We start from the raw sequence: 15,088 nt of genomic DNA, 5'->3' as shown, positions 1-15,088 counted from the left end.
ACGGATTTGTGCTCAGGGCTACTAGGAGGGAGGAAGTGACTAGTACTGTAATAATTATGTACTAGTGCCAGGTGGGTAGTGGACTTCATAAGGTATACAAATGTCTAACAACTCTACAACTGGGCTCTACGACGGAAACTAATATATTGTATGTCAACTATAAGATAATTTTTAAAATAAAAAACAAGAAAATAATAATAAAGAGGAAAAATAGAGTAAACTAGCATAGATGCAAATTGATATGTAACTGCTTCCTTCTTCAGAAGAAAACCATTATTGAATTTTTAATGCAGTGACAAAATCTATTTAAATGATAAAATTCTACCCTGCCCTGGCAGCTGATATATATTTTTTTTAATTAAATCATTATCTTTGTACATATACCATTGCCCCCTCCCCCATACATACCCTCCCTCCCCAGAGTTTTGTGTCCATTGGTTGTACTTATATGCATGTATGTAAGTCCTTCGGTTCATCTCTTATCTCCCCCAGCTGGCAGCTGTTATATTTAAATGCAGAAGAATCACACTAGTAAAAGCTTATCCTAAGGAAATAATTTTAAAAGTTTTTCAACTTTTCTATTTAAAAAGATGGTATTTGAAGCCTAGTTCATAACTGTGAAAAAGTATAGAATGACTGAACTGCTCCACAGCCAAAAACTAGATGAAGATTCTGGGAATAGCAACAACAAAACACTCAGAAAATAAAGTGACCTTTTAAAAAGAAAACAAAATGGTACCTGCACACACTAAGCATATGGTGTGAGGAGATTAAAACATCAAATGTAGTAACAGAAATGTAGATACTGCTAAGTAGGAAATGAAAATTATATTGGGATAGTAGAAACAAAGGTAAAGTTTTCTATTCACATTTCCTCTGCTATATTGTGGTTTTAACCATAAATAACATGGGTTAGGTTTCTTGTGTATGTGAACTTTTGATATGGTTTTAAAATGAGAAAAAACAACACTGAATGCAAGTTACTTTGCTAGCTAATATTTTCTTTATCAAATTAGCACAAACTGGACTTGGTGACACCCATCATAATAAAAAAGTAAGAGGCACTCTCATCCATAACCAGTTGAAAAGTAAATTAGTCCAATTTTTGGGGGGAGGCCATTATCCAATCCATTTTCACTTCTAGGAATTTACCCTATGTCTTTAGCTGTACAAACACACTAAGATTTATATATAAAGTTATTTATTGTATCTTGTTTGAACTGCAATACTGGAAACAACCTAAAAATTAATCTCTAGGGGGTGATTTAGGAAAATTTAAGTAAATCCATATATTGAATTCAACAGAACTGCTCAAACTAAGGCAATCACAATGGACACAGACACCAGGGGGGTGAGGGCATGATTGGGGGAGGGGTAATAGGGAGGGTAAGGACACATATGTAATACCTTAATCAATAAATAAATACAACTTGAAAGCCTTAAAAAAAAAAAAAAACTGAGGCAGAAAGATGAGACTTTTTGAGACAATAAGAAACGTTCTAAATCTTGAGTATAATGATGGTTTCAAAATGAAGCAGAGAAAAGAGACCTTTGGAAGGGAATGAAATACCATATATCTCAATTATGGTATACATATTTGTCAAGTCATGGAACTGTACACCTAAAAAGGGTAAATGTAATATAGGGAAATACCTCAAAAACTGAGGTATTTTTTAAAATAAGCAAAAAAAGAAAGGTATAATTTTAGTCCCATTTGTAAAAAGAAAACGTAACCTCACAAGTTTTTTAGGGAGAAGAAATGCTATGGGAATAAGAAGGCATTTATTCTTCTGTACTGCTTGAAGTTTTCTTCTTGACGTTTTTAACATGCTTTTATTATTTATTTGATTCCCTCTACTCAAAACTCATGTGAATGGTTAAGACCAGATCCCACCTTCATCTCCAATGCAGGCCTCGCTGTGCGGGGCAGGCTGTGCGGGTCAGGGCTGTGCGGGGCGGGCCTGTGTGGGGCAGGGTTGGGCCAGGCTGTGCAGGGCAGGCTGTGCGGGGCAGGGCTGTGCAGGGCAGGGCTGTGCAGGGCAGGGCTGTGTGGGCCAGGCTGTGCGGGACAGGGCTGTGCGGGGCAGGGCTGTGCGAGGCTCGGGAGCTGGTCACGTCATCACTGCAGCTATGCACTCAGTGTGGCTGGAGTCAGTGCCCAGGATGTCATGGGCAGTGTGTTCTGGTATGCCATATATATAAACATATTTACGTAAACTACCTTACAGAAGAAATGATTGTCAAACACATGACTTAGCAGTTCCAACCATTAACCCTAAAAAATGCCTCTCTGCTAACTTGTACCATTTCAAAGGTTCAGAATTTCAAGATAAAATCAACATTCTCTGGGATGCCACACAAGTCCCAGGAATGGAGCATTGTGGTGCTAAAGCAATCCAGACCTAATGAAAACTCATTCAAATGACAACTGGTTTTTTGTGGGTTTTTTTACTTTGAAATAGTTTTATTGGCTCATAAGACTGACAACTGGTTTATGGCCTAGTAACCTAGATATTTCTTTCTGCTTTCCTTTATTTACTGATTGACTGAGAGAGAGAGGAGAAAAGACAGAGAGGGAGGCCTGGGCTTGTCATTCCACCTATTCATGCACTCATTGGTTGATTCTTATCTGTGTCGTGACTGGGAGCAAACCCACAGTCTTACTGGGATGATGCTCCAACCCCGTGGTCGGCAAACTGCGGCTCGTGAGCCACATGCAGCTCTTTGGCCCCTTGAGTGTGGCTCTTTTACAAAATACCACGGCCTGGGCGAATCTATTTTGAAAAAGTGGCATAGAATAAGTTTAACCCTTTGCACTCCGAACCATTCTGGACATTGGCTACCAGCTACTCGACGCTACTTTGCAAAACGTGCGTTGAATTAACTCAATTCCCCGTAATCACTAATAAACTGCAATGTCCCCTGAGAGGGGACATCCGAGTGATATGCTAGAATTCCGATGTCCCCTGAGAGGGGACAGCGGAGTGCAAAGCGTTAAGTTTAAAAACTTTGGCTCTCCAAAGAAATGTCAATCGTCGTACTGTTGATATTTGGCTCTGTTGACTAATGAGTTTGCCAACCACTGCTCTAACCAATTGAGCAACCTGACCAGGGCTGTGACCTAGATATTTTTAAGTAAATAACACCTTTAAAAAATGATTCTAGAGAGAAGGGAGAGAGAACATCTATGTGAAAGAGAAGCCTCAGTCAGTTACCTCCCACTTGCACCCCAACCAGGGGTCAAACCTGGAACCTGAAACCTGGGTGTGTGCTCTGACAGGAGCCGAAGCCGCTGCCTTTTGGTGTCTGAGATGCCGTTCCAGCTGCACCACACTGGCCGGGGCCCAACAACATGCTGCTAAAGATTTGAAGACTAAAGACTTTAAGACTAAAAACTTCAAGTATTTTTTGAAAGTGGCATCTAAACTTTTAAGAATCAAGCTCGTAAAAAATACGAAGATAAATCCTCACCACACCAGTGTGCTCCAGGTCATACACAGCCTAGTCCGGGCCCGGTGCAACTAAGGGCGAGCCCGTGGCCACACAGTCCTCCGCAGGGGCAGAGCCTACAGAAGCCAGGGAGAGGTGTGTGGCTGCCAAGCAGACTGTGGGACGTGGCAAAGGTCATAGTGCCCAATCCATTCTTGACTGCAATTGGAAACGGAGGATGTGCTTGAAGAGAGCTTTCAATACTGAACTTGCCAAATTCTAAAATTAAGAGATCCCAGTTGCAAATCACAAAAGAACAAAGTTTTCATATTAAATCAATGTAAGGAAATTTCCTTTGAATACTTGCATTTAAGAATCTAATACAGTAGCTATTTAGCCACATAGGGCTATTTAAATTTGTTTTAAAGTTAAAATTAGATTCCTCAGTCATGCTAGCAACATTTCACAGCTCAAAGCAATATGTGACTAGTGTATCAGAAATCACAAATACAGAATATTTCCATCAAAAGCCCTATTGGACAAGACTGATTTATACTGTAGTTGGCCATTTTAAAGAAAGTGTCTTCTTAGGTCCCCATAGCTGTATTACTTTTATTCACTGTCTCAGTTACACCATAAATAGCAATGACAACAGCAGCAGCAATCGCCTCCAATTGGTCCTAGAGCCAGGGAAGAGCTGCGGGACCTGCCTGTCGTTAAATAAGGGAGCCCAGAGGCCTGAAGGGGGGAGCCGGCTGGAGGGGCCTGGGCTCTCTTCTCCCCACTGGGACCCCCCTCCCTCCGCCCCATTAAGTATATGGCATCCAAATAGCGCGCAGCCGAGTTCCTTCTGTGTCGCTTCACTCATCAACTTGCACTTTCTCAATGGAACTGAGGTTGTAAAAAGACAAACTTCTGTATACCTTCCCATCTCTCGGAATTTTTAAGAAAAATCTTGGGATAAACTGTAAAAATACATCCGAGAAGCAAACAGATTGCTTCTGAAAACCAGGGTCTTGAACCTGGCAACCACTGACCTAACTCCAAAGAAATTCCAAATGAATTAACCACAGTGGGCCCACCTTTAGAGGTTACGCTTTGAGGGCAATGACATTTGTATCATTTTTTAGCTAAACATTCCCTCAGGAAAGAAGGAGCACCTCTGGAAGACAGGTGGCGATGCTCTGAGGATTAACCTGTGTCTGATACATCAGAATTGTTTAAATTACTTCATAATAATTATCTGTTAAAAAAAACCCACTATTAATTGTACATTATAATTTATTCCATACAGAAGATAAACTGCTTCTACTTGATCATTTACTCACTCATTAATTTAAAACGAGTGTGCACCTTTATTGGGCTCCTCTTATGGGTACTTAATCTCTAATATATGATTAAACAAAATGAGGATTGAACACTGGAGAAGTATTTATAAAATCACACAGCCCAATTACAATAACTTTCATTTGAAAAAGATTAAAAGTAAGCTAATAAAACAACTAATGCAGGTTTTGAAGAGACCTTTTCACCCAAAGTAAAAACAGAAAAATCTTCTTTTAAAAAATGTTAACTACACCTGAAATAGAAAGGTGCAGAACACAAGAGACTCGTCCTAACTACTGAAAAAATACTTACTGTGTGTCTTTTAAAGGAGATCCTAAAAATACAGAGACTCCTTAATAAACCCTAACATTCTAAGACTAACAGGATAGATAGGTCAGTCTGGTGATTCTGCTCTGGGAAGTGCGCCTTCCCGCCTTCCCGCATTCCGGCAGCGCGGAGCCAGTGCTGGGGGCGGGGCTAAAGGACGGAGCCGGAGGGAGGGGCTTCCTCACGGGCAAGGAGCCTCCGGCCTCAGGGGAAGCAGTGAGCTCCGCCCTCAGCAGATCCCGGGCCTGCCTGAAGACAATGCGTGCAGCAGCAAGGCTGGGCCAACAGTCTAAAAACTAATAGAGTTTTATTTGAAGGTCAGAAATAGTGTCCATTTTCCTGTTTTATTTTTCCTGGATCAGACCATTATATGAACAAATCTTAATAAAAAACTCTTTTACATAAATTACAAAAAGGACCAAGATTTTCTAATACAGGAGAAAAAAGAGCAAACAAAGGATTCGAGTACCGTGTTGTACAACATTAACAGTTGGATAACTGTTATTCAAGAAAATGTGTCAGACATGACCAACAAACTCAGCCTAGTCCAACCACAGAACATAAAAGGTTAACAGATGAGTTTAAGGCAAAGGTTATATGTAGCCATGGTCCAGAGCCAGACACTTCAATGGGCCAGAGCTCAGGAACTTAAAAATTAAGGAGGGTAACTTGCATGCTGGTCAATAAATATGCAACTTATTAGCACTTTACCTTCCTCTTTTGTAAATTTATTTTAAACTTGATCTAATAATCAACATCAACTGGAAATGATGACTACTAGTAACTTTGTCATCTACATCTAGAAAAGTTACATTAGTAAGAAGCCATAGCATGTTTCAAGCAACAACAGTGCACAGAGGATGGGGAAAGGGGTTCTGTGGTCAATGCTGACTCCAAAAATTGACAAATTTCTTCCCAGGTCTGAGAGCCTCTTCAGTGCTTTCAACGTATATAACAAATCGGGAGTAAGAATCTGACCACAAGCTTCTTTTCTCAGAATGCCTTCAACCGACCTGGACAATTTTTTTTATTTTTATTTTTTTAATACATTTTATTGATTTTGTACAGAGAGGAAGGGAGAGAGATAGAGAGTTAGAAACATCGATGAGAGAGAGTCATCAATCAGCTGCCTCTTGCACACCCCCTACTGGGGATATGCCCGCAACCAAGGTACATGCCCTTGACCGGAATCGAACCCGGGTCCCTTCAGTCCCCAAGCCGACGCTCTATCCATTGAGCCAAACCGGTCTCGGCAACCTGGACAATTTTTAAATGCTTGCTTATTATGCTTTGTGGGAGTGACAAGCCTACATTCAGGAGTGGAGACCTCTGAGGAAGGAGAGAAGACACTGGTTTGAAAGAGCATGTAAAAGGCCTCTTACCACACCCGTATGTCTACCTCTTTTAAAACTAAACGGGAAGTATGGACAGCGAGTGGCAGCAGGAAAGTGGTCACCAGGTTACAATGCGGTGGAATGCATGGTGTCAGAAGAGCACCCAAATACACCCAAATGGAGCAGCCAACCTATATCACATTTAATTTGCATATGCAAGTAAAAATGGCTTCTATTTATTTGTATCATGTATTTACATGGAAGACTAACTAAAGCTGACCTAAAAGAAATTGTCAAGTAGGTTAAAAATTAAAATAAGCATACAGCTCATAAGATTAATGCTATGTAACTACTTCTGGCATCAAAGTGAAACTTTTATAAATATATGACTAAATATGTAATTTCTGAGTCCAGTAAAAACATAAGTAGGCATGCTGAGATGTAGGTGTCAGAATGCTGGTAAGCACACTTGAGGTGGGGGAAGAGTGGAAACAGAGCAAAGCACTAGTCCTGCCCTTGTTAGTGTGGCTCAGGTGGCTGAGTGTTGTCCCATGCACCAAAAGGTCAGGTTGCAGGTTGCAATTCCAGGGGTTCAAAATCCAACAGAAGGCATACAGGAGCCAACCAATTGATGCTTATCTCTCACATCGATGTTTCTCTCTTCCCTCTCCCTTCCTTCCTAAAATCAATATATTACTTTTTTAAAAAAAAGAAAAATAGAAAGAGGTGTTTTATTCAAGCACTATTTCCAAGTTTAAAGATTGTATATTAGAAAAATATTGAGGTTTTTTTTTAAAGGGAGCAAGACAATCAGAAGTCCACAGTGATATAAATTCTATATAATAAAAGCTTAATATGCTAAGTGCCCAGTCATCTGTTCAACAAATCAAAGCATGATACGCTGACTAGAGGCCTGGTGCACGAAATTCATGTGTGGGGGGGAGGCCTCCAACCCAGCCTGCAATGCCAGCATCCCACCATCTTTGTGATGGAGTGATGGTTAATTTGCATATTACCCTTTTATTAGCTAGGATATGCTAAGGCCCTTTAACTGCTCGCTATGATGTGCACTGATCACTAGGAGGCAGACGCTCCAACCAGTAGGTTAGTTTGCTGCTGAGGTTAGACTGATTGGGACTGAGCGAGATGGGCCAGACACGTCCCGGAGACTTCCCATGGTCCCTCCCTGGCTGGCCAACCTCCCATATCCCTCGCCAGACCCCAACATGCACCGGTGGGGTCCCTTGGCCTAGCCTGTGCCCTCTTGCCATCTGGGATCCCCTCGGTGGATGTCAGAGTGCTGGTTTCGGCCCGATCACGCAGGCCAGGCTGAGGGACCCCACTGGTGCATAAATTTGTAGTAATTGAATAAATAAATAAGAGGGGGGGAAGAGTTGACTCTCCAATGTCTAAAAATTCCAAATATTGGATGTAGAACCTATATTATCCTATCCCTTAAATATGGACTGTGCATCATGACTTCCTCCCACAGACTTATAGAACGGAAAAGGAGGGAACCAGCCTGACATTGGGGAACTCTGGCAAACACTGTCTCAACCTTGTGAATAAGGTCAACATCAAGACACCTTTCTTCTGATGTGATGAAAATGACATGTTACCTCTGATCTTCCTCCCAAATCCCATAAAAACCACCCATCATGAGGAAAACAAAAAATCAGCTAAATTCCAATTGAGAAACATTTCAAATTACCATAAAACTTCTTATCAAGAGTCTGAGTAAAAGACAGAATAGCCCTAACCGGTTTGGCTCAGTGAATAGAGTGACCTCCTATGAAAAGTCCCAGGTTCAATTCCGGTCAAGGGCATGTACATCCCCAGTAGGGGGGTGCAGGAGGCAGCTAATAGATGTTTTTCTCTCATCAATGTTTCTAACTCTCTATCCCTCTTCCTTCCTTTCTGTAAAAAAGTCATATATATATATATTTTATTTATTTATTTTTTTTAAAGACAGTGGAACAAATTTTTGAGAGTGCTAAAGTGGGGGGAAAACTTAGAAACTGTAATTCTCTACCCAACCAAAACCTCAATGTAAATGTAAGCATAAAATAGATACAATTTGTTTTAAATTTTGCCATATAGGACCTAAATAAAAAATAAAGAGAGAAAGAAAGAAAGAAATCATGATTCTAGATATGTGAAAACCAAGTAATGCTTATAAGAAACTTTAAAACTGGCCAGCAAGCATGGCTCAGTGTTGAGCATCAACCTATGAGCCAGTTTGGGCATATGCCTGGGTGCAGGAGGCAGCCAATCATTGATTCTCTCTCATCATTGATGTTTCTATTGCTCTATCCCTCTCCTTTCCTCTCTGAAATCAATAAAAATATTTAAAAAGAAAATGTAAAAATCAGTTCAAATTAAATACAAAAAATACCAGTATTTCCTTATGGAGGTGTTTAAAACTGCTATCTTCCTATATTTTACTAAATGAATGAATGATAAAAAAAAAAAGTCCAGAGAGAAAATACATGTATACACATCACATTAAAAACCACAATTGTAAAAAAAAAAAAAAAAAAAAAACCAAAAAACCCAAAAAACCACCATAATTGTGTTTTTAGGAAAAACAAATCAGTATTCTGCCTTCCTCACTAGTACCAAAATGAATCATGAAAATTCCCATTTCTATGTGCAATTTGCATACTTCCCTCCCATAGGAAGAAATAACCAAGAGATGAAATCAGTTTTCTCCACTAGGTACAGTGCCAACACACTTTTATTTAGAATTAAGGTGTGTTAAATGTAATTTAATTCACATTTGTACTATGGTTAGTGCTCATAGTTGACACAATGGCTGATAGCAGATCTGGAGTAAACCTGATCTATTTAAATCTCGTTGTCACTTTCCATTTATGGCTGTGTATAATATACTTAACCCTTGCTAAACCTTAATATTTTCATGTGTAAAACGAAGACTACTTACTGACTGGGTTATTTCAGGAATTAAATGAAGTACTTAGCATCATGCCTAGGACACATTTTGAAGAGTCAATGAAAGCTCTTATTTTGATCCAATCTCTGCCCTGAAAAAGCTCATCACAGGGATAATTATTTCTATAGTTAGTTATCAAGCAAGAGCTGTTACCATGAAGAGTATGGGAACACATAAAATGGCTCAATTTGAGAGTCCTATCCCAAACTGAGCCATCTTAAGACTTTGCTGCATCTCAGTTTTCAAATGACCCGAGAAAAAAGCACTGGGTTGTAATTAACATCCAAAGACTTGATTTAGTACCATGGGTCTCTTAGAATTGGAAAATCTAAAAGGGGGCCATTTATTATTTAGACTATGATTTAAGTAACTAAGAAAAACAGATTAATACTTTTGATGTAACATTATTGTCTTCACTAGATTGAAATGTCTCAGTAGTGAAATAATACCAATCACTTCCTTTTATATGTATGGAGCAAATGTTTGATGATTCTCTCTACATTTTCTCTGCTTCAAGAATATTAACTCATTTCAACCTGGCTGCTGTTTCTCAGTGGTTGGAGTGTCAGCCGAGCACCAAAGGGTGGCAGGTTAGAATCCCACTCATGGGCACATGCCTGGGTTGCAGATTCCATCCCTGGCCTTGGTCAGGGCATGTGCAGAAGGCAAGCAATCACTTGTCTTTTTCACATCAATGTTTCTCTCTCTCTTTCTCTATCCTCCCATTCCTCCCTTTCTCCCACTCTCTAAAAACCAATGGAAAAAATATCCTCGAGTGAGAATTAATAGAATATTAACTCACTTCTAGGGGGGGAGGGGACTATAGGAAAAATACTCAGCTTAACTCAAGTGTATTACAGTTATTTTACTTGATCACTTACCTCTAAATCCCTCAAAGCCAAGGATTACCCTAAGTTTCAAATACATGATTAAAAACTTAAATAAATGCCCTGGCCAGTATGGTTCAGTTGATTGGGCATCATCCCATGCACCAAGAAGGTTGCGGGTTCGATTACTACCCTGTTTCCCCAAAAATAAGGCAGTGTCTTATATTAATATTTTCTCCCAAAGTTGCGCTAGGTCTTATTTTCAGGGGATGTCTTATCTTTCCATGCGCTAGGTCTTATTTTCGGGGAAACATGGTAGTCAGGGCACATGCCTGAATTACGGGCTAAATCCCCAGAAGTAGTGCAGGAAGCAGCCAATAGATGCTCCACTCTCACACCGATGTTTCTCTCCTGTCCTCTCTTTCTACAAATCAATAAAAATATTTTTTTTAATTTTAATACACAATATTCCTTAAGAAATGGGGGAGATGATACAAAGAAAAGACTCCCAGAAGAGAAGAAAGGGAAACTGTGTGTCTGGGAGTAAGTCTTAACTCCAGTGCCCAATGAAATGGTACACTTAAGACCCTTTCTAAATTCCCGTCAGAGTTACAGCGGGTGCACTCATTTCCCACAATTGCTATTGACCCCAAGTTTTATGAAAATTTCAAAAAACTGAAACCCAAACATGAGCACTGCCCAAAAATAGATGTGCTCATACTGATGAGTGAACTAACACAGAAAATAAAGCCCCGAATGCACAGACGACTAACAGGGCCTGGGTGCCAGAGGCTCTGCCGCTCGCCGCTCGCCGCTCTCCGGAGGGCAATCGCAGGCTCTCGGGAGCACGCGCCAGCGCCAGCGCCCCGCCTGCCTCCTCGTTCACACTGAACAGCAGCCCTCAGCTCAAGCCAGACAACTGCACCCAAACACAGCCAAGGACGTCCGGGAAGAAACCCCAGAACAGGACGGGAGGCTGAACCTGAAGGGAGGGAGAGGAGGGAGAGAAAGGAAGAAAGATGAGACAAGAGAAGGGAGGAAAAAAGGGTAGGGCGGAGGAGAACGAGACGCAGGTTCACCCTGAGTGAACTGAACACTCCACCCCATTGTACAACCCATTAACTTGGGCCACTGTGGCAGCTGCCCATTGCTCCAGACTGTCCTTTCCCACCCAGCTCCTGACGCACACGCATGCTCCAGTGAGCTATCCTCAAGGGAGGAGCCTGTGGGGCGATGGACTCACATGATCCGTACAGATCTTCATTCCAGTATTTGGCCAACCAAGGTCTACCGGACAGTTGAGAAAAATCAAAAAGGAATAAAGAGAAAGACCAGGATAAAGAAAACAGATGAATTGATCCTAAGGAGAACAAACAGGAATAGACCACAGCAAACCAAACATCTCAATTACCATGCTAAAAGTTTCCTTTACAACCAACAGCAAAACGGGCCACTATGAGCAATGAAAAGACCAGAGAATTAGTAGGAGATCTTGGAAATTAAACACATAATTGGTAAAATTTTCATTAGAAGGACTGATTGGGCATGACTGAAGATAAAATAGGGGGAAACCTCCAAATAGATAGGAGGACAGAGAGAAAAGATGAAAGAAAACACAAGGTCGATGGCTTCACCAGGCCCACCGTTTACACACTAAGTTCCATAGGACGAGCAGAGACGATGTGAAGTGATAAAGGGGAAAAAGGCAACATTTGAATGGGATCAAGATTTGAGACTGAAGATGAAATTTTTTTTAATATATATTTTATTGATTTTTTACAGAGAGGAAGGGAGAGAGGGAGAGAGAGCTAGAAACGTCAATGAGAGAGAAACATCGACCAGCTGCCTCCTGCACACCCCCTACCGGGGATGTGCCCGCAACCAAGGTACATGCCCTTGACCAGAATCGAACTCGGGACCCTTCAGTCCGCAGGCCTATGTTCTATCCACTGAGCCAAACCGGTTTCAGCTAAACCACAACATTCTTAAACGTTATCATTAATGACTCTAGACGTGAGGATAACTCAGAAGTATCTTCCAAAAGCTTAAATGTTTATCCTCTTTGATCCACGAAGTTTACTGTTAGGAGACTAACCAAAAGGTAATGAGTGGTAACAACTAGAAAGGTACAAGGAAGTTTAGCACACAACTGTGTCTTAGCAAAAGCCTCTTGCAAATCCTAAATTCCATCAATGAGTATGGCTAAGTATGTCATGGCAGATAGGTGCTATAAAGTGGTAAAGCAGTAACCTAGAGAACTGGGGTAGTAATGAGATGGAAAGATGACCATAATACACTGTGTCATGACAGACTAGCAGAAGAATATATGTAGTAAAATCCCATTTTGTGTAGTTTTCTAAAAACCCTTTTGTATATGCGTAAGAATCGTGAAAATACACACACCAAACTATTAACAGAATTGTGATGACCTCTGGATGTGAGACTAAAAGGTGAGAGGACACTGACTTTTTACTTCTAGATGTTTGAACTTCTTAAGAATATAAACTTTGTAAATTACAAAAAATTCTTGAGAAAACATCTACATTAGTCCTGCCCACTGCTTTCCTTACCTTCCCACCCTCCCTCTTCCACCTTCTGTGCAGCACCCAGTGAAAACATGTAGATCCAGAGCTGGTAATTTTCTCCAAATCTCATGTCCATGTAACTCGGAATATACTTGACGCCCTCATGACTGACAAAAATGCATCTCAATGTTGCATGTGGTCTGCGGCCTGGACGTTAGGGGCGGTGCTGCCAGGGAGGCCAAGGTGTGCGTGATGCCCCCGCCCCATGTAGGTCATTAACTGATATGTGGTCAGTCTGGCTTTTATTCACCATCTGTCATCTTCTTGGTGACAAGACAAGGTGTAGAAAGAGCAAAGCACATCCCCTTTAACTAGTGGGAACTCTGCTGAAAAGGTGTGCACTGATCGCAGGCTGTCTCAGGGTGTAATTCGGAAGGACACATTTGTGTATGTGTAGTTGGAGTTTACACATTTCTTTGCCAGTCACCCACACTTAAGTCACGAAATTATGTCCTCCGCGTTTCTCGAGTGAGAACGCTGGTTAGCCAGTCTCTGCGGCAACACTGCAGGCTGTGCCCACGGGAGCAGCGGGATGTCCGGGTTCTGTTCCTGGTCTTTAACTCTCATCTTCAGCCACCACGCTCAACACAAACCAAAGTCATGTGGCAGGGGAAGGCTTCTCAACCTGAACTGTGCTTCAAGAAAGGCTGTTCTTTCCCTACCCATTTTCAGGAAAGGCAACAATAAAGGAGATATCGAAGAATAAAGAAAAAAATGAAAAGAATTAAGAAAAATAGAACAGCCAAAACCGGTTTGGCTCAGTGGATAGAGCATCGGTCTGTGGACTGAAAGATCCCGGGTTCTATTCCGGTCAAGGGCATGTACCTTGGTTGCGGACACATCCCCAGTGGGGAGTGTGCAAGAGGCAGCTGATTGATGATTCTCTCATCGATGTTTCTAACTCTCTATCCCTCTCTCTTCCTCTCTGTAAAAAATCAATAAAAATATATAAAAAAGCCGAAGCCGGTTTGGCTGTGATAGAGTGTTGGCCTGCTGACTGAAGGGGCTAGAGGTCCCAGGTTCGATTCCGGTCAAGGGCACGTACATTGGTTGTGGGCACATCCCCGGTAGGGGGTGTGCAGGAGGCAGCTGGTCGATGTTTCTCTCTCATCGATGTTTCTGGCTCTCTATCTCTCTCCCTTCCTCTCTGTAAAAAATCAATAAAATATATTTAAAAAAATAAAAAGAAAGAAAAATAGAACAAATGAGGACTTACAATGTGACCACAGTGCTAGTTATATAAATACTAGAGGCCCGGTGCACAAAACTTGTGCACTGTGAGGAGAGATAGGGGAGGTCCCTCAGCCCCGCCTAAGACCCTCGCCGGGAGTGGGCTAAGCCAGCAGTCAGACATTGCTCTCGCAGTCCGGGACCCCTTTCTCGCTGCTCCTTAGCACTATTACAGAGGCGGGAAAAGCTCCCGCCACCGCCACTGCGCTTGCCAGCCGTGAGCCCTGCATTGAGCATCTGCCCCCTGGTGGTCAGTGCATATCATAGTGCCCCACTGTTCTGGTCATTCTGCTATAATGGTCACTTAGGCTTCTATTATATAGATCTCTTAACAATTAAGTATTTAATTTTGTTCTAATGTAAAATGTCTATTAAAATGTCCAAATCAACAATCCAAACCCAAACATGAATCATTTCTTTGGTCATTATATTTTTCAAGATTTTGTAAACCTAGTAAAAGTAGCAATGGAAAGAATATTATGGCCCAGCTGGTTTGGCTCAGTGGATAAAGTGTTGGCCCAAGGAATGAGGGGGTCATAGGTTCAATTCCACTCAAAGAAATGTTCCTCAGTTGCAGGCTTGATCCCTGGCTCCAACAGTGCATGTGAGGGTAGCAACCAATTGATGCTTACATCAATGTTTCTCTCTGTGTCTTTCTCCCTCCCTTCCAATCCTATATAATAAAAGGCTAATATGCAAATTGTCCACTTGAATAGGAATTTGACCAAGGGGCGGGGCTGGCTGGCCAACTGCTCCCAGCCCCTTCCCTTGGCCAGCCCCACTCATGATCAGCCCCCCCACCCTAATGGGGGGAAGGGGCGCCAGCCCACCAACCACTTTCAGCCCCACCACCCAGCCAACCCAGCCCAACCTGCCCGATCCGGGCAGGCCAGTCTAACCCCACCATGCATAAATTTGTGCACCAAGCCTCTAGCCCCTATAGAAAAATCAATGGATAAATATCCTCAGGTGAGGATTAACAAAAGGAATATTCTGCTCAAAATTAAGAGAATACTTCAGTATAAGAAAAATACACATCATATATGAATTTACCTAACTAGAACTCAAAAAAAAAAA

The 15,088-nt window shown here is 41.6% G+C and overlaps 1 protein-coding gene across 4 annotated transcripts in view; it reads right to left on the bottom strand.

Moving 5' to 3' along the window:
* The window catches only part of WDR33 (WD repeat domain 33), a 107,137-nt gene that overhangs the window by 27,592 nt on the left and 64,457 nt on the right, over positions 1-15,088 (bottom strand). Inside the window, exon 8 of one of the 4 annotated variants that reach the window (XM_084891996.1) lies at positions 5,414-6,095. The exons of the other annotated variants lie outside the window; for them this stretch is intronic. Coding sequence (XP_084748122.1) covers positions 6,076-6,095 — 20 coding nt within the window. The 3' untranslated portion in view covers positions 5,414-6,075. Of the gene's footprint in view, positions 1-5,413; positions 6,096-15,088 lie in introns of those variants that run through there. 4 annotated transcript variants of the gene reach the window in all.

This window comes from Pipistrellus hanaki (assembly GCF_964339955.1).
Source record: "Pipistrellus hanaki genome assembly, chromosome: 8".
In the NCBI taxonomy this organism is placed as follows: Eukaryota; Metazoa; Chordata; class Mammalia; order Chiroptera; family Vespertilionidae; genus Pipistrellus; species Pipistrellus hanaki.
The sequence above is the reverse complement of the archived record's forward strand: the minus strand, read 5'-3'. Positions and strand labels throughout refer to the sequence as shown.